This window comes from Copadichromis virginalis, linkage group LG11, assembly GCF_057382275.1.
Source record: "Copadichromis virginalis isolate Kocher_CV1m ecotype Utaka linkage group LG11, C_Virginalis_male_GT1.1, whole genome shotgun sequence".
Classification (NCBI taxonomy): domain Eukaryota; kingdom Metazoa; phylum Chordata; class Actinopteri; order Cichliformes; family Cichlidae; genus Copadichromis; species Copadichromis virginalis.
The window spans coordinates 25,712,846-25,730,435 of NC_140628.1; the positions used below are offsets into that span (position 1 = coordinate 25,712,846).

At 39.9% G+C, this 17,590-nt stretch overlaps 4 protein-coding genes and 1 long non-coding RNA gene across 8 annotated transcripts in view; 3 read left to right on the plus strand and 2 right to left on the minus strand.

The window, feature by feature from the left end:
* Window positions 1-2,804, plus strand: part of zyx (zyxin) — a 19,173-nt gene extending 16,369 nt beyond the window's left edge. For both annotated transcript variants that reach the window (XM_085471611.1, XM_085471612.1), the window contains exons 9-10: window positions 351-471; window positions 582-2,804. In XM_085471611.1, coding sequence (XP_085327737.1) covers window positions 351-471; window positions 582-695 — 235 coding nt within the window. In that variant the 3' untranslated portion in view covers window positions 696-2,804. The remainder of the gene's footprint in view (window positions 1-350; window positions 472-581) is intronic.
* LOC146698794 (uncharacterized) overlaps window positions 1-9,039 on the minus strand; it is a 9,697-nt gene extending 658 nt beyond the window's left edge. Inside the window, exons 1-2 of one of the 2 annotated variants that reach the window (XR_014922719.1) lie at window positions 8,975-9,039; window positions 6,175-6,389 (exon numbers count right to left, since the gene is read on the minus strand). This is a non-coding gene — a long non-coding RNA (uncharacterized LOC146698794). Of the gene's footprint in view, window positions 1-6,174; window positions 6,390-6,620; window positions 6,695-8,974 lie in introns of those variants that run through there. The other variant, XR_014922720.1, reaches the window with a different exon arrangement.
* Window positions 3,098-11,715, plus strand: kel (Kell metallo-endopeptidase (Kell blood group)). Of its 2 annotated transcripts, XM_085471609.1 has the most exons (18): window positions 3,099-3,408; window positions 4,415-4,592; window positions 4,681-4,956; window positions 5,079-5,200; window positions 5,703-5,861; window positions 5,966-6,037; window positions 6,139-6,327; window positions 6,811-6,971; window positions 7,059-7,176; window positions 7,266-7,361; window positions 7,444-7,542; window positions 7,630-7,707; window positions 8,997-9,103; window positions 9,176-9,265; window positions 9,353-9,420; window positions 9,512-9,672; window positions 9,762-9,851; window positions 9,941-11,715. In XM_085471609.1, exons 1-18 carry the CDS (start codon window positions 3,388-3,390, stop codon window positions 10,085-10,087), a joined length of 2,232 nt encoding a protein of 743 aa, XP_085327735.1. In that variant the 5' UTR covers window positions 3,099-3,387; the 3' UTR covers window positions 10,088-11,715. The 2 variants fall into 2 exon arrangements, with proteins under 2 accessions (XP_085327736.1, XP_085327735.1); XM_085471610.1 differs by lacking the exon at window positions 7,630-7,707 and having other exon boundaries at window positions 3,098-3,408.
* Window positions 11,716-11,808: 93 nt separating this feature from the next.
* Window positions 11,809-13,761, plus strand: LOC146698796 (uncharacterized). Its single transcript, XM_085471618.1, has 3 exons — window positions 11,809-12,174; window positions 12,646-12,938; window positions 13,128-13,761. Exons 1-3 carry the CDS (start codon window positions 11,937-11,939, stop codon window positions 13,686-13,688), a joined length of 1,092 nt encoding a protein of 363 aa, XP_085327744.1. The 5' UTR covers window positions 11,809-11,936; the 3' UTR covers window positions 13,689-13,761.
* A 1,246-nt stretch (window positions 13,762-15,007) lies between these two features.
* Window positions 15,008-17,553, minus strand: emg1 (EMG1 N1-specific pseudouridine methyltransferase). Its single transcript, XM_085471616.1, has 5 exons — window positions 17,362-17,553; window positions 17,114-17,215; window positions 15,858-15,999; window positions 15,494-15,699; window positions 15,008-15,392 (listed from the first exon to the last, which is right to left on the minus strand). The coding sequence occupies exons 1-5, from the start codon at window positions 17,509-17,511 to the stop codon at window positions 15,279-15,281; spliced, it is 714 nt and encodes a 237-aa protein (XP_085327742.1). The 5' UTR covers window positions 17,512-17,553; the 3' UTR covers window positions 15,008-15,278.
* Window positions 17,554-17,590: the final 37 nt, after the last annotated feature.

The window sequence follows — 17,590 nt, forward strand, 5'->3', positions numbered from 1 at the left end:
AACATTGTCAGAACAAGGATGTGTGGTTAAAACCAACAGTTAATTTTGGATTCCAGTATTTGTACCCATCTAAATGATCAGTGAGATAGTTTATGCTAGAGGAAAGAACACTTTAAAACCTCTTTCTCATTTTGATCAGATCGCTTAAAACTTTGTTTAGAGCTCACTCAAAATGTGTTTGACAAAGCCAACTAAACTTTGCTGCAACTTGTTGCCAGGCCCAGAAGCAACACACTTTATTACATCTCAGTGGAATATCACTGATTGTTTCAGTGTTTCCTCAGCTAGGGGTGTGAATGCATAAGAGTTCAACTGAGGTAATTAACTCAAATCCACCTCCCTTCTCGTAGGCGTTTCTCCCCTATGTGTGTGAGCTGTAATGAACCCATTATTCCAGCCCCGGGCAGCGAGGAGACGGTCAGAGTGGTAGCTCTTGACAAGAACTTCCACCTCAAGTGTTACCGCTGTGAGGTAAGACCTATACATAGTTGTTTTTGTTTGGGGTTTTTTTGTTGTTGTTTTTTTATGTGTGTCACAGGGTGTTTCAGCTTCTGATAATCAATATTTCAATTACTTTGCAGGACTGTGCTCGCCCTCTCTCCATAGAAGCAGATGAAAATGGCTGCTATCCTCTGGATGGCAAGATCCTGTGTATGAAGTGCCACACCCAACGAGCCAAGCAGGCCGCGCACTGATTGGCTAAAGCAGCATCACTCGGTGTAACAATGAACCAAAAGCACAGGATTCACCCAGCTGCAGATTTTTTGCCTTTGCGACAGGGCTTTGTTCAGTATATGTGCGCAGGTGTGTGGGTGAATGTTCAGCGTGAATACGTATGTTTGCATGCAGATAAAGTGTAGTGTTTCCTTCGTCTTTGTTCACTTTATTCAGTGCAGAGGTAATGTACTGCACCGAAATTGGTTTTATTCCACATCTCCTATTCTCCAATCGCCCATCTCGCCTTCTTTGTTACTAGAGCCTTTTTTTTTTTGTTTTTTGTTTTTTGTACCAACTATATGTTTACGCTAAAAATTACCAGCAGAACTTGCACAAGAACAGTTGGGTCAAAAGAACAGTCTGATAAATATAAAGTTGCCTTTCTCTGTTTCTTGCCTAGATGTTGGTAGTAGCATCATAAACTGGTTCCACTGGCTGTATTCTTTCTCTTTGAGCATTTTAACTATGCTTTTTGTGCCTGAGACCGAGGAGTGTAAGAAACCTCCAAATTGACAGTCATGCAGATGTCACCATCCTCGTTGCCTGAGAGTAGAGTACATCTTTTAGATTTCGGTAGTTGTTACACAGCCAGGCATGATTAATGACGCTTTCCTGCCTAGAAAGTACTTCATATCAGCTAGTCTACTCCTAATAGCATTTTAAAGTCGCGTAGGGCTTTAAGGCAACAGCAAAAAGAAAAATGGTGAATATTGCTTTGATTTTTTTGTGATGTGAATTTAATGCTTTACAGGCATGCATTGAATTAACTCTTGTTGCTCTCGCTACTCGATGATATTGTATAAGGGCAAGATGAGAACAAAAATCAGCTTTTTTTTTTTTTTTTTTTTTTTCTTTCTCCTACAAAATAGTTTAGAGCTGATTGAACCATGCTAAGTATTTTTAGATGCATGCTTTGTGGACGGCGAGATTTCGTACAAACAAACGAGCACAAATTTCCCGAGCACAGACTCCATCCTGGGGATCTCACAATCAAAAACCGAGTTACTTTTAACTATCAGCTGTATGGCTGAAAACGGGACCTATCAAGTAATTTCACTGTGCAGGGGCCATTTTATTCAAAGTCATACTGAGAGCATTTTACACATGTGTAAATAAAATTGCCCCTGCACAAGGTCATTGTAAGCAAATAGAAACAAAACACCAGTGTTTGATGTGCATTTATTATTATCTCTTAGCTTATAAGCTTTGTATGATATAAATCATGGTCCTGTTTTTCCTAAGTATTAAGGTTGCATACGCAGCAGTACTACAATAACCTGTCCTGGCAGCAGGGCGATAGAAATGTAGAGGCATTCCAGTTCTAGGTAGCAATGTTTAAAAACACAGACCAAATCTTTCTGTTTAGAGCTTAAGATCAATAAAACGGTTACATGGGATTTGATGTTGTAACATTCAAGCGTGGTTTTTGTTTGTTTGTTTGACCTAAGTTTCTGGTCAGTTTCTCCCGTTGCCATGATTACCACTATTCTTGCCATTACTTAACTTTTGTACGTTTAGTCTGTTCGTGTCAGTTATATACTATTTTATTCTTTTCTTGCTGTTCTGTATTTTGCTAATTAAAGCTTACATTTATTTGGTTTCATTTTAACCTGGCGCTGTGCCTTCTCCATTATTCTATCCTATTGTTCCTTCTGAATTGAGCCTGGTTTGCAGCCACAGAAATGAATTCCTCGGTAAGAAAATTGCTGCTTGCGCTTGCAATTGAGCCTGGTGCAGTAAATCACCAGAATGACTAACAAAACATGGCAATAGTGATTCAGCATTGCATGCTATCTGTGGAAGCAGTGGTGGAATTTCCTCTAGTATTATGTCCTGTGTTTCCACCGACTACTCCACCTTTGTGGCCCTGCCTTTGTCATCACCATGTGATATAAACTCTACCATAATGCCTTCATGGCTGCGTTCATCGGGCATTGCATTGTGTTACATCCTATTGTATTACATGTGGATGCCTTGTCCTTTCATATAACTTTTTATACGTTTGATATGTGTGAATGTCTTACATTATTCTAGTCCTATCCATCCTTTTTGGCTGTATCAAAAAATAAAGAGAAATGTTAAATCCATGTCCCAGTCTTTCAATTTCAGTTATGTGCTAATATAATGTATACACCCACATCGCTGGGTACACTGCACCCAACTGATACCCGTGAAGCATGTTTTTTCTCAGACCCTCAATGTGGTTCACTGCTAGAGTTTGACTGCTCTATCAGTTGTAAACAGCCATATGTTGCGCTGATAATGACGACAGCAGACCTGTGTGCGTATGCATTTAAGCGTTCTTTCCAGGAAGAACTATTCACCCCGTTCCAATCCGATGCAGCAACGAATAAGCATAAGCAAGGTACTAGACTCAACTTACCACTACCTGCCTTGTTCTAAAGCTTTTACCACTACACACAGGAGTTATTCATGGTGTCACTGTAGTTCACAAATCCCAAAACATCCTGTCTGCTTAGAAGAACCACAGCATTTGCTTGATGAGAAGAGTGAGTCGCAGCCTGCAGAGTGGTTTTTATCAGTGTCAGATGAGGAGAGAAGTGACTGATGAAAAGAGATAGCTGAGATGACAGCTATTTGACCGGGGGGGGGACAGGAGGCGGTAGACATGTAAAAGAGGATGTAACACGCTGGGAAAACAAGTCAAGAATGAGTGAAACAGAGCTTGAGGTAAGATCTCAATAACAAAGTTGGTTATGTTGTTACCAAGCTGTTTTAGGCTAATGTGTATGTTGTAACTGCTGGAAACAAGGCCGAGTCACTGTGCCTAAGAAATATAATATTTAAAGAATGTGACTTTGAAAGGGTGAAGTCTGCAGTCTCTGCAAATTAGACTTAAACTGCTCTGTGCAAAAGATTGTGCTTAAATAAATTACATGAAACTCATTAAGTTGACATACATGCCCACCTAATGAATTTCATGTCATGTGTAGCTCTTGATCACGCATTGTTACTGTTAAAAGTAGTTTTTACGTAGAAAAATAAAAATCACTTCAGCTGCGCTATTGAATGTCTACGGGTATAAGCAAGTATTTTTAAAGTGATTTTAAAACCACTTAAAATTTAGCACACATTAGCGAAAATGAGTCACTCTTCCTTGTTTTATATTTTGTTTCCAAGGGCAAAAACTTCCTTTTAATTATTTATAGTGGTCTTGAGCAATAGTTCTCCAGGCTTTCTGAAGGTCTGTCTTTGGCCATTGGCTGCTCTTTTTTTTTTTTTTTTACTTATTTTCATTCCAGTCCTTGTACCTGTCATTTTCAGAGCAATGCTTCTTTTTCTTTTATTTAAGTCACTTAACATTGGCCGAGAAATCACTCAAGCATAAAAGAGGCAACCTAGCAAATAGCCCATTTCCTTAATAGCCTGCTGAAAAAAACAAAGTATGTTCCCATTTCTATAGTTAAAGCCACAACAAATGTCAGAGAATTCACAGGGATAAAGCAGTAATTTTTCTATTAACAAGATGATTGCAGGAGGGCTATTAGACAAAGACTTGATATATATTGGCATGGTGTCCAGGGTATCCTAAAAGACTTTCTAAAACTGGACAAGCAGGTTACAAAAGATCTGACACAGCACCTGAGAGATACATCTGTCTATTTAGCTGCATCCAGAACCTGGGAGGGTTCAGCCTTCCCCTCTACTGCAACTGCTCACTCATTATCCCCACCAGATCCTGCAACAACTCGAGTCTGACCGACAGCGACTGCATATGTCATACTCTAACATCGAGCACCGAGTAAAACCAGTGTGGATGAAACATCGAAAATGGCTACTTTTCCTCTTAAGCTGCATCTTACTTGCTGGCATGGTGGGACTAATCAACCATCTGGCTCACCATTTCCACACTGGTAGGAGTTCAGAAAAACACACCAATACGAGACAATGAATTCACAATTCTGCCATTTTGTCTGACTTTTGTCTCACTCTTTCCTGCAGTTACTCCGTGTCTCTCTCCTGCCTGTCAGTGGGCTTCAGCCCGTCTCTCCACATCTGCTGATCCCTTCACGCAACCCTGTGATTACTTTCTGTTCACATGTGGATCAGACAGACTTTTGCTGGACAGTGAAAGGCGACAAAGAAGTCATGGTTTTACTTTACATGCAGAAAACCAAAGAAAGTCTGTGCAGTCAAAGCAGGAAGACGGAGGACTAAGAGAGAATAAAACACTGAGCAGAAAAGCTGTGTTGCTGCAGTATCTCAAGAAGATTTTAGGTATGAGTCTGTATTCAGTGGGAATTTTTTTTAAATGTCCTCTCTTGTGTGTGACTCCTCATTTCATGCTACCTTAACAAATGATCTAAATAGTTTCCTTTTTTTCCGGATCTGTATGTCAGAAACAGACAGCGGGATGAATAGTTCAGCAGTGCAGAAGACTAAAGGATTCTACAATTCCTGTCTGGATACAAAATCTATAGAAACTGCTGGCGCAGACCCCTTCCTCTCACTCATAAAGAAAGTATGATACTCATATTCCAAACATAGCAAGCTCTTCAAATCACACTTAAGCTTACATTGGTTATCATATGTGCTCATAAGACTTAATTACTTAAATTACCATTATGAACAGTATCCCATTAAATTTTAAAAAACAAACAGAAACCATCACCAGTTTTTTAATGATGCCTGTTGGCCTACAGGAGGTGCTGTAACTACATGAATCACTGTCATAACCTTAGTTGAGGTCAAAAAGAAAAACAAACAGTTTAGCCGAATTGTCTCCTTTGTAGTTCTACAAGATCTAAAATGATTAGTCAATTTGTAATTTGACCAAATTTTGCAAAGTCCACCTTCTAAAATGACAGAGATTGCTTGTTTAACACTCAATATCTGCTGCCCAGAAGAATCAATCAGTTTAAAAACATCCCCTTTGGGTTCAGGAGACTCCAAACTGTTTGGTTACATTTTTTCCCCCAATTTCATCTACTAATATTGTTTCACTGTATCTTCTCCGTACACAGCTGGGAGGCTGGGCCGTATCGGGGCAGTGGAATCAGACTGATTTCAACACCACCTTGGGATTGCTAATGAGAGACTACAATACCTTTCCATTCTTCAACATCTATGTGGGCAAAGACCCTTATGAAGCAGCACGTGGGATTAACAAAAAATACATACAGGCTAGTATGAATTAAGATGATTTAGGTTTTGCTGCTCTGAGAGCTGCCAGAGCAATGTAAGCTTTGTGTTTTTGCTTTAAATCAAGTCTCCTCTTTGCCAACAGATTGATCAACCTGATTTGTTGATCCCAATTGAATGGAACAGCAAGACAGAGAAGTCTAGAGCTAAAACTGAGGTTGAGTATCCTTGTTGATTCAGGAAATGTCTTTAAATGAATACAAAAACATTTATCCATCCAACTAAGGCCTTTCCTTTTGTCCTGTCTCTTTTATCTAGACTCTACGTCCTTTCTTGGCCTCGTGTCAGCAATACCTCAACCTGCTGGGTGCCCCGAAGAGCAGCAGCTTGATCCATGTGGGCTCTTTCGTCTCTCTGTCCTCTCAGCTTGCTGTGGCATCTTCACCCCTGGACTCTCGCCTGTCCAAAGGACAGCTCTACCAGCACATGACCATCAAAGAGCTACAGGTAAAGGATTTATGTTTCTTTGTGCTGTGCTGCTCTTCTGATAGAAGCAATGTCGGTGCATACTGCAGAGACAGACGTTTTACCTAAATCAATTACAGATGATACCATTATACTGTACGTACTATTAGTTAGTAAAACGTACCTACAAATTAACTAGAAAAACAATGACAACTATATTTTAGCAAAAATGCAAATACATAAATAGGACTGTACAGAAAGGATGCTATAGTGCATGTGTTTAGTGATATTTGGTCCACATTAACTTGAGTCAAGTTTTTGTATGTTCTAAACACCTTAATACCCTGCAGAGGTCACCAGTCCATCACTTAGCGAGCACATAGAGGCAGAGAATCATCATGCTCACACTTAAACTGAAATTAAACAATAAATACATTTAATTTAAAAAACAACAACAACACTTTGAGTACCTGTTGTCTGGATACATGTGATAACAGTATTTTTTATATGGAAATGTCCCTACAGAGACAAGCCCCTGCTATTGATTGGTTGGGCTGCCTCCAGGCTGCTTTCCATCCCCTGCCCCTCAGCGCAGATGACGATGTCCTTCTGCATAACTTACCCTACATCGTGCAGATGTCCAACACCATCATCAAATGGCAGAACAAGCCTGAACTGAGCAACAGGTACTGTAAAGTGACATAAAAATGACAAGCACATCCTTTCTCTTTTTCATGCTTATCTTTGTTGCTGGGTCATTTGTTTCCACTCAGCGCTCCCCTTCATACTTTTATGGTCCTCAATCTGCTGCACACCCTGATGCCTGCCATGGACTCCAGATTTTTTGAAACAGCAAAGAACTTTTCTATGGCTTTGGGTAACAGTGAAGAGGTTAGCCGAATATGCTACAGAGGAAAGAAAAACTGGATCTGTGAATTGATTGGTTACTGTAATATCTTTATATTTTGGCTTTCCACCAGGAAGCTCCTCGCTGGAAACACTGTGTGCTGGAAACTGAGAGAGGATTTGATTCAGTTCTCACACATCTTCTCAGTAAAGTGACAGCACAGAAGGAGGTGAGGAGACATCTTGAGACCTAATGAATTCAATAGAGAGAAAAGGTTCTGTCTGATAATCTGTCATTTAACTCTCCAATAGGCAGAGAAGATTATTCAAAGTGTTTTTCACTCCTTCAAGTCCAAACTAAATGAGTTTGAGTGGACAGATCAGACATCTCGTCAGCTTGTCATGGAAAAGGTAACGAGTGAAGAATTTGTTTTCTTTTTTTAATTTCTTCAGAAACGAACGATTTTTAAGTTTGATATTTGTTAAACGATTCTGCAGGTTGATTCTGCAATTCCAAAACTATGGACTACAAAGGAGCCCTCTAGTGAAGCCAAGCTTGACCTGCTTTTTTCGGAGGTACATCAAAAACCTCTTGGTTTAATGTCTTGATGGCATTTATCTATGTGGGACTTAAACTATATCTCACTCAGTGCTGTCAGAGAGAACTCTTTAGGATCCCAATGTCCATCTAAGTTTTAATTTGATCTGTTTGGATCTCACTTCAGGTGAAAATTCGCCACTTAATTCAGTAGCCTGTATGAGAGTCGAGCCAGCCTCCCTAGTTCTATTAGTTTTTAGTTTTATTATACCACAGAGTGACAGGTGGTGTGGAAAGGGCCCTCCACTGGAAAATAATGAGCTTACGCCCCAACATCAATGCAGTCTGCACCTGTTCGGCAACATTAGGTGGAAGATTTTTGAAGGGTGATGGATTCCCTAGATTTAATAGTGTTGGCAAAAAGGGATTAAACAAATTTGTGAATCTCTGTCCAAAAATTTGGTGATTTAGGACAGCTGCAAATCATGTGGGTCAATGTGCCCACCCCAGTCGGACATTTCCAGCATTCGGGGGTCTGTATGAGGTTCGCCCTGCATAATCTGTTGGTGACCACTAAATTCGGTGTAGTAGTTTGAACTAAGTTAGTCTTGTTCTAAGTTCCCTGGACATCTTTTTAATACTCTGTAGATTCCTGATCAGTAAGCGCTACACTAAGGTCAGTTTCCCAGGCTCGTTGCAGGGTGGTGAGCCCTTTATCCATGTGTTTTACAAGCACTGAATAATATTTAGGGACCTCACAATTTCCCTCAAAGACTTTCCCAACATAGGTGAGATAGCCTATAGTTAAAGCAGGTGTGGAGGGAGATCCAAAGATCATGAGGAGTAGATGTAGACTTAGAATAGCTGCAAATATTTCAAAAACTGTCTCTGTGGCAGCTGAAACTGTGTCCCCCGTCACATAGATCTCCAAGAACAAGAATTCCTCTCTGAACCCAAGTCTCCAAAGAAATGGAGCCTTTTTAATGCTAAATTTGGGGTTAAGCCTTATAGAGGCCTCAGTGTGGAGGTGCATTTTCTTTGTTTTCTTTGTATTATTGTAAGGTATTTACCTTACAATATAAAGCGCCTTGAGGCAACTGTTGTTGTGATTTGCTGCTATATAAATAAAACTAAATTTAATTGAATGTTTATTTATCATATAGAAAATCTGTTAATGCCGCAATAATGACATTAAACTAATGGTAAAACTGTTACCACGAATCTCAACTTTTAAATACTATGTTGACATCACTGGTTTTGGAAAATAAGGATTAAAAAGTGTAGAAATAAAGCCAAACCACTGACCTTCAAATATCTATAATTTCAGATGATAGTCAGCAACCAAAACTTCTTCTCCAACTATGTCCAGCTTCTATCCCTGCGGCAGAAGAAACGCATTGAAGTCCTGATCACCGAGCCTGAGGATATTGATATGTAAGTGTCAGCTTAAAGCTGATAGCTGCCAATAATCTGGAGTGTGCATTAATCTTTTCACTTTTCTTTTAGACTGTCTGTCACACCATTTCTCTTTGGTAAAAAGCTCCTCTTTCCCTTGGGAATGTTTGTACCTCCACTTTTCCATCCAACCTATCCTAGGTAACACATACACTCACTCAATAACTATTAAATGCCTTCCATTGTATTTTTCAAATAATTCCAGCATTGGACTTCTTCTGTAAACAGAGCCATTAATTATGGTGCAGCTGGTTTCCTTGTTGCTAAAGATATCCTCCACCTGCTTCTGCCTGACAGTAAGAGAGATTCACTTTCCTCTTCTTCATTTACTACACAAAAAATACATTTTGCTTTTGTTAGTAATATTATGTATATTTATCTCTGCAGTTTCGTCTCAAAGTAAGACCGTGAATGCTGTGGGTGAATGTGTGTGGACTCACTACCTCACAGTGTCAGAAAAGGCAGGCAGAGGTGGAGGGTTTCCGCTGTCAGCAGCACAGCAACAGGAGGTGTGGGTGCAGTATACTGCACTGCAGGTAGCGCTGCAGGTGAGGATCCATTGTCAGGCTTTAGTGTCTGTTTTTAAGGATGAGATCAAGTTTACATGTCTTCGTGTTATCTGCCTTTTTTTTCTTAGGCTTATCATCAGAATCTAATGCAACAGCCTAATGACACGTCTCTCTCAGGAATCTCATATACTCGCTTGTTCTTTAGATCCTTTTCTCAGGTGATGTACTTTCATTACTGTCTTTTCTTTTTCTGCTTTCCTCCCAGCTACACTCGAGTGTAATTCCCTGTAATGTGATTTATTTGCAGATTAACTGTGAAGCTGATCCATACCGTGACTCCATGCCTTTTAAACCCTCCTTCTTGATCACAGTCATTTGTGCCAAATATAACCTGTGTCCTACAAGCCCGCAGTGCTCCATTCAAACCAAGCAGAATTCATTACAAGCATGCTGACCAGTCTCCTCTGATTTGACATAAAAGGTGTACCTACCATAAGTAGGCTACAACCCAAAGCACATTTATGTATTTGCTTTTGTTGTAATTGTTAGGTTGTGTCTGCATGTTGTATAATTGCGCAAGCGGTTTAGTTTTGTTTGTTTTCATTTTTTGAAAACTGTTGAAACCTTGTTTCCAGCTTTGCTTTCAGTGATGAAAGTTGCCAGAAAAGGGACATTGGATTGAACAACAAAGTTCTCCTACTTAAAGATGATTTTGTTCATTTAACTTTAACCATCTTGAGTGGAAAAAGTAAAAGTTAAATTCAAAAATGGCCTCTTATTTTAAAATAAAATCATCCGAGATGAGTGGGAAAATGTATCTTTGCTCAAACTTCATATAAATAACATAAACGTGAAAAAAAAATCCATGAATTCTGAAAAATATCCCCACCTGACCCGCAGCGTATCTTCTGATTTCTGTACACTAACTTTAAAATGTAAAACAGTTCTGCAAATTGAAGTACATAATTGTATATATAAGGAATCAAAGCTAGAAGATGAACCTATCAAAATGTAGTTAGTAGAAGCCATATGCACCCATCTGTCCCACATGGTAATATGACCTGAGAAAGATGACCCAAAATTTCCTCTAGTTATTATTAGAAAACACATAAAACATCAGGATAGCAATGCTTGTTTCTCTTCAGGGGTGTCAAACATAAGGCCTGGGGGCCAGAATCAGCCCAGTAAAGACTCTAATCCAGCCCATTAAATGGCTTTGGAAAATGTGAGATTTTTAACTGTATTTTAGAGCTTTTCTTCTCCCATGGCAATTCACACTACACCAAAATGATTACGTTATAAATTTATGTATTTTACACCTTTATTTCTTATCATTTAGGCCCAAAGAATCATCTAGAGAGATTTCTTTCATTTACTACAGCAGCATTTCTTTATTATGTAAGTGAGGTGTACTTTTAAAATTGCACTTTTTTCTTTTTCTTATATAAAATCATTTGACATCCCTGCTCTACATCACAGACATTAAACTAGTGCAATTTCACTTTTTAAACTAGGATTTATCCCATGATGTTGATGCTCAAAGTTGCTTACACACAAACACACACACACACACACACACACACGCACACACAAAATATATTGAACAAAAGTTAGACTTTGGCTTCAGAATGTTACAATTGGAAGTGGGTTTAAAATTCATTTGGCTTCATTTAGGTGAGCAAACATGTGTTTTTGAGCCCTGAAATGCAGTGACTAAAAATATCTGGTTCATAGTAACAATGTTGCTGATAATCAGTGTTTGTGTTTATTGTACTTTTCCATCCAACTGCTTATCCAAGGATAGGATGGTGGGGGTGCTGGAGGCAATTCCAACTCTTATGAGATGAGAGGCAGCATATACCCTTCACAGTCTTCCAGTCCATCATAGGGCTAATATAGTTACACTCAATTCAGAATGACTAGTTAAACTGACAGGGATGTCTTTGCACTGTGGGGGGAAGCTGAGGCACCAACATTTCTGTTCCTATCATTTATTTGTCTTTATCGCCTATAGGTACATGTCATGTAATGTCTATTTTCATCAAATGCATGCACTCAAAATAAAGTAGTCAAAAAAACCTACTTATTGATACTTGAGTGGACCCATCAATTATTTTGAATAACTTCCTGACTCAGTTAAGGCTCTGGACCAGCAACTGAAGAACTGTTATTTTTCAAAATGTCACAAAATCAGCATTCCTATTTTAAACTCTGACCAATACCTGTCAGTGAAACTCAGTAGAGGAGTTTCCATCATTTCAGATTTCTTCCTTAATTATGAAATAGTGTGTAAACCTCAAAAAATGCGGAGGAAAGCCACTGTTACAAACTCCACGCAGCTGAGTGCACTGGGAAATGGTGCGAGCGAGAAGTCAGAAGAAAACACACATTTGAAGGTGATAAAACAGATAGAAAGACCTTCTAAAACTCCAGCTGGGAAAGGCCTCGGAAAAGCAGGAGCCAAACGTTTGGGCCGACTACTGAAACGAGCTATCCCTAACCAGGATGAGGCGACAGGAAAGGCGAACGCTTCTCTTCCCAGTGAGTCCCTGACGGTTCAGCTAAAGCTAAGCTAATCAGCCAACTGCTGAGGCTAGCTAAATTAATCCAAATTAAGAATTTATGTGTCTTTGATTTTAATTATTTTTAAATCTGCTTTAGATTTCAAACAATAAAAAATAATACTATGACACAGAATTTATTTCCAGGGTCTTTCCTGGTTCAAAATGGGTGGGGGGGCTATGCATTTTAGCAGCTGTTGATGAAGATGTTAAGATTTAGAGTACATAAAAGGGTCAGCTCAGTTTGGAGACAAAGTTATAGAGGCAAGGCTGAGAAGGTTTGGACATGTGCAGAGGAAGGATAGAGGATATACTGGACAAAGGATGCTGAACATTTAGCTGGTTCATAACAAAATACAACAGTGAGAATGGATGGAGACATTTGTACTATACTATAACTGGTTTGCACTGATCTGTGATTTGAATGTTATTTTCTTCATTGATTTTTCAGAGACTCCCGTCCGGCTTTTCAAGCATCAGATTCAAACAGAGGCTGGAAATGCACCCAAGACAAATTCCGCAAAGCCAACCTCGCCTCACATCTCCCAGCTCATCCTCAGTGTGGTTTCCCAGTGCAAACACAGAGGCGGCATCTCCATGGCAGAACTCAAACAGATGCTGGCAGCTGGAGGCTATGATGTGGCCAAGAACAACAGGCGAGTGAACATAGAGACCAAGAGGCTGGTTAACAACGAGACACTTGTACGAACTACAAGAAATGCATCATTCAGACTCAACCATAAGGTAATGCACCTTTAATCTTTGGTAACTGGTATTAGTTCAACTAAATGCAGCACTGCTGCGTGTAAGTTATGCATGTAGCTTATTGGCATTGTGGCTAAAAAGTGATTTTCTTGCCCGTGTGTTGCAGTATTACAGTGAGATTCTCAAAACAATTTCATGTCACATTAACTTTTACCCCCCGAAAAATAGAAGCTGACAGACATAATTCAAGTAAGGACGATCCCAGTGAAGACTCCAAAGCCAAAAGCAGAGCTGAAGCTGACTCCGAAAACAGCAACAAGCAAATCCCCCAAAGGAGCAGAGAACCAAAAGAGACGAGTATTAAAGCCAAACCAAACCAAACCAAAGAGCAAATCACACCAAACAAGGGCAACACCTCGAAAAGTTAGATCACCCAAACTAAAACCTAAGCCTCGCAGAATGGCGGTCACATCACCCAAACTAAAATGCAAGCCTCGCAGAATGGCGGTCACAGCGCACAAACTAACACGCAAAACTCGCAAAGCGGCAGCCAAATCACACAAACAAAGAAGGAAGACAACCAAAGGAAGAAAATCACCAAAACCTGCTGGCAAGAAACGCAGACCTGCAACAAACAGGGGCGCACGAGTTCGAAAGGTACCGAGGAAGGCTCAAAAGACTCGGAGACGCCGACCAAACCAAGTTCAAAATCGACATAAAAAGCAAGCAAGACGAAGGCTTCCAAAATCAAAGTTGAGATCGAGGAAAGGCACTTACTACTACCGCTAGGCTGAGTCTTCATGGTAAACAGTAATAAACAGAACCCCTTTTAGCATCCTGAAATACACGTAGTTCTATGTTGTGTTTGTGTTCCCATATCATTTTTTCTTCACTTCACTGTACAGACCATAGATCGCATAAAACATGGACAGTTTTCAGATACAAGTTCTGAAAAGTGAAGCTTCAGTGGAAACTTGTCTTTCTTTTAAATGCTACTTGAATGCGATACCTGTGGATGCAAAAATATCATGTATTGAGGTCAGACAGACATGTGATCATTAACCATGTGATTGCCATTTTAAATGGGTGATAATGTAGGATCAAGTGAATAAGGCTTCAGTCACACGAGCCTAGAGACAGTCTGTGGCTACCTGGCAACCACCAGTTGTGATTGAAAAATGAGTATTCCCTGGCCTATTATGAGTGGTTGTTGGAGGTTGATGGCAGTCTCTGGGACATTGATTGCTAAAGTACCCGACACACAGGCCTACAGGCTGTCAGTGATCTCCCTGGCAATCACCTGTTGTTAGGGAAAAAGGGTATATTTCCAGCATAAACCTCCTTGTGAATGCTTTGATCAGCAGCACATTTTTGCAGTTTGAATGGAAGTGATGAACTTATTGCCTTCAAAGTAAAACTTGCACCCTTTGAAATATATTGGCTGCAGCACTGAGGCTGAACTTTATTCTGAGGGCAAACATTCGCCATTTCGTGTTGCATTCTTTCAAGTTTTACTACTGCTAGACTAGTAGTTGGCAAATGCTGGCAGATAAACTAAAACTGCAGGCAACCATGGCAATCTGCTAGTAACCAGACCAAAGTGCTTTTAATGCAGCACCTTCTTTGCAACTGATTTTATCCTGGGAGAGCCGGCAACCTCGAGAAACCACTGTCAGCCAGTTGGAGAATACACGTCCCTAGCAACCGGTGATTGTATGACACCCAATATGGACTCTAAAAGCATTGTGCACATGACGTCACTTGAAAAACCTCACTAGGAGACAATTGCAAAACAGCTCTTAGACTTGACCTCTGAAGTCTTTAGAGGTCAAGTCTAATAAACTCTTGATGAGTTTATGGGCTGAGTCATGAGGCTTGGGTCATGTTGAATAAAATGTTATGTCATTTGTCAAACTGTGATCATTTCAGAAGGGAGTATTTTTCTGGTATCGTGGTTTCACAGTCAATTCTGTCTCTCATTACATTATCTTGATGCTTCGAAGCAGGACTTTATAATCAGTGGGTGACATCAAAGTAGCGATGTCCATCTTGTAGTTTATGGTTGTCTATGTGTGAAACTTTGCACAAATCAAGAGCAGTCGTTATTTAGTCACACATTTTAATGTAACTACAACAATCCATAATCAAAACTGCAATTGATACTGGTATAAAAATAACTGCCATGCTCCTGCATGGAAAAGGAACCAATGTGTCTTCCACATGGTGCTCACATGCCATCGAATACATATACAGGACAGTGTATACCAGGATAGAACATTGGGCATCAGTGGACACTCAGTCCAGTATTTCTAGTGCACTGAAATAAAGTCCATATAGTAAACTGTCTCTTTCCAGTCAGCATCAGCACTTTTCTATCCATCACAGGATGCCCCACACCTCCTCAAAGGCAGAGCACATCTTGGCACAGGTCAGTGCTGCAGACAGGGGGTAGTTACTGATGGACACTGTCTTCTCTGTGTAGTCCACGTTAACCTAATAAGGACAGAGACATCAGTAACACACAAGGAGTATTTGACATAACTGTAACAGACTAAAAGAGTCTGTAAAAGAGAATGCCTCAATATATTTCTCACCGCTCCATGTGCGAATGCTCCAATCACCACTGCAGCTGGTCCCTCTGGTACCAAAGTCCGTGGGCACACGGCCTCTCCTGAAGAGAAGGAGGTGCTGATACGAGGGCAGCCGGGAGGTAGGTGATCAGACACTGGATTTTTAATCATCCTCAGGAGCTTCTGAGGACCATCAGCAGCCCTGACACTCAGCTTGTGCAGCAGCTGAACTAAGAAAGTAGAGAGAAGAAAGAAGAATTAGGAGAACAGTAATGGAGTGAAGGCTCACTTAAAGCCAGAACACATGGGAATAAGACTTAAGTACAATGCCTACAGCATGATCAGTATGTGTATTATCCATGCAGAAGAAATAACAGTTATAGTTTACCCATAAGGCCACAGAAACGTGTGAATGTTCTTGGGATGCGGGTCTGCGGGTTGATCTCGATTAAAGCGTTTTTCTCTGTGTGGATGTAAACCTGCAACAGCCCCGCCCTGTTCAACGGACTGTCCATCAGCATGAGCAAACACTGGAAATACACAGTTCAAAGTTAAAACCATTCATACAGCCCTTCATCACAAACATGCCACTACGCTTTATATAAGAAAACACAGACATAAAGGATAAATAAGAAAAAACACTCTAGTTAAATTTCAGACTTGATGTATTGATTTTTATTTCAATTTAATTTTACAATTTAGTTTCAGATTGCCTGCAAAGTATTTTGTTTCATTTTTCAGTTTCCTTATTAAGTGTTAGGCCAAGATATAAAAAGTTCAGGTAGGTAGGTATTACAATACAAACAAAAGGCAACTGACTCACAATCATGTACATATCCCTGTCTCAATAAAATGCGCACAAAAGCGGCTCATGTCTGTTGTCCTACTTTTATTTTTGATAGTTTTTTTGGTTGTTTTGTTCCTAAAGTACTTCTTACACTACTTCATATTATTCTTACACTACTTAGTACTTTTTATTCATACTATACTGTTATATATGTGCACTATTCAGATTAGTGAAATATTACTGATGCAGTAGTATCAAAAGTCAGCTAATGAAACATGCTGGTTTTGTTTTTGTCTCTCAGTTACACTGTAATAGTTCCTAAGTAGTAGGATTTGAGCAGGTCCAGATGTTAGGGATGTTGAGTCAATGATACTGTATTTCTGTAACTATTAAAAAAACCCAATATGTCACAGATTATAAATATCACAGACTAAGACAAATTAATATGAATTAAGACCACAATACTGTGCATACAATAAGTACCAGAGTAAGGAGCACTAAAAAGTAATCATAAGGATCTATTTATTTCTAAAGGGGACTTTTGGAAAGCGTTAGATCCCAGAAACCATGCTACGCAAAAAAAAAGAAAGAGAGAAAAAGATATGAATATGCTCTTTTAGCGCTTTGATTCATACTGGGGGAGGATTGCTCCCCAGATTACTTTTTAAATGCAGAAATAAAACTAAATGACAGGCTTGATGCTCAGTACTGTGCTATCAAACATGCACAGTATGTTTGATAGCACATAATTGCAATGACTTAAATGCAATGAAACTCCACTCTGGTTAACTGTGACAGACTGACAAACACAAGTGACGAATAAGGCTGTACATTATTATTGAGGAATGAGTGTTTACCTGATGTGTGATATCTGGTCTTATTTTTCCGGGATCTCTTCCACTTTTGATGATCATATTTTTGTGTTGGTCGCAATTTAACAGCTCAAATGTTTTCCCGACCTGAAATATGAAAAACAAGCCAAAAGCATGTATTAACTCGCCTTAAGTTAAGTTATTATTAAGCATCGTTGTTGGTGTCACTTCCACTAAAAACGGGTAGGGGTTGCATCACAACAACGCGCAAAGACAGCTCCATAGCGCCTTACCTTCACCGTCTCTAACGACGCTCCCTCCAGAATAACCACCAGCCTCCTCTCCGCCATGCGGTCGTGCAGGCTGCGGAGATGTTTGGCTGGTTTAGGTTCATATTCGTCCAAATGTTCAAGACCACGCTTCTTCCCATTACCCGCCGCCATGATGCCTTCCTCTGGACTGTCGCAGGAAGTACACGTCACTGCAGAGGTGCGCGTTCACAGGTGAGTGTATTGCACATAA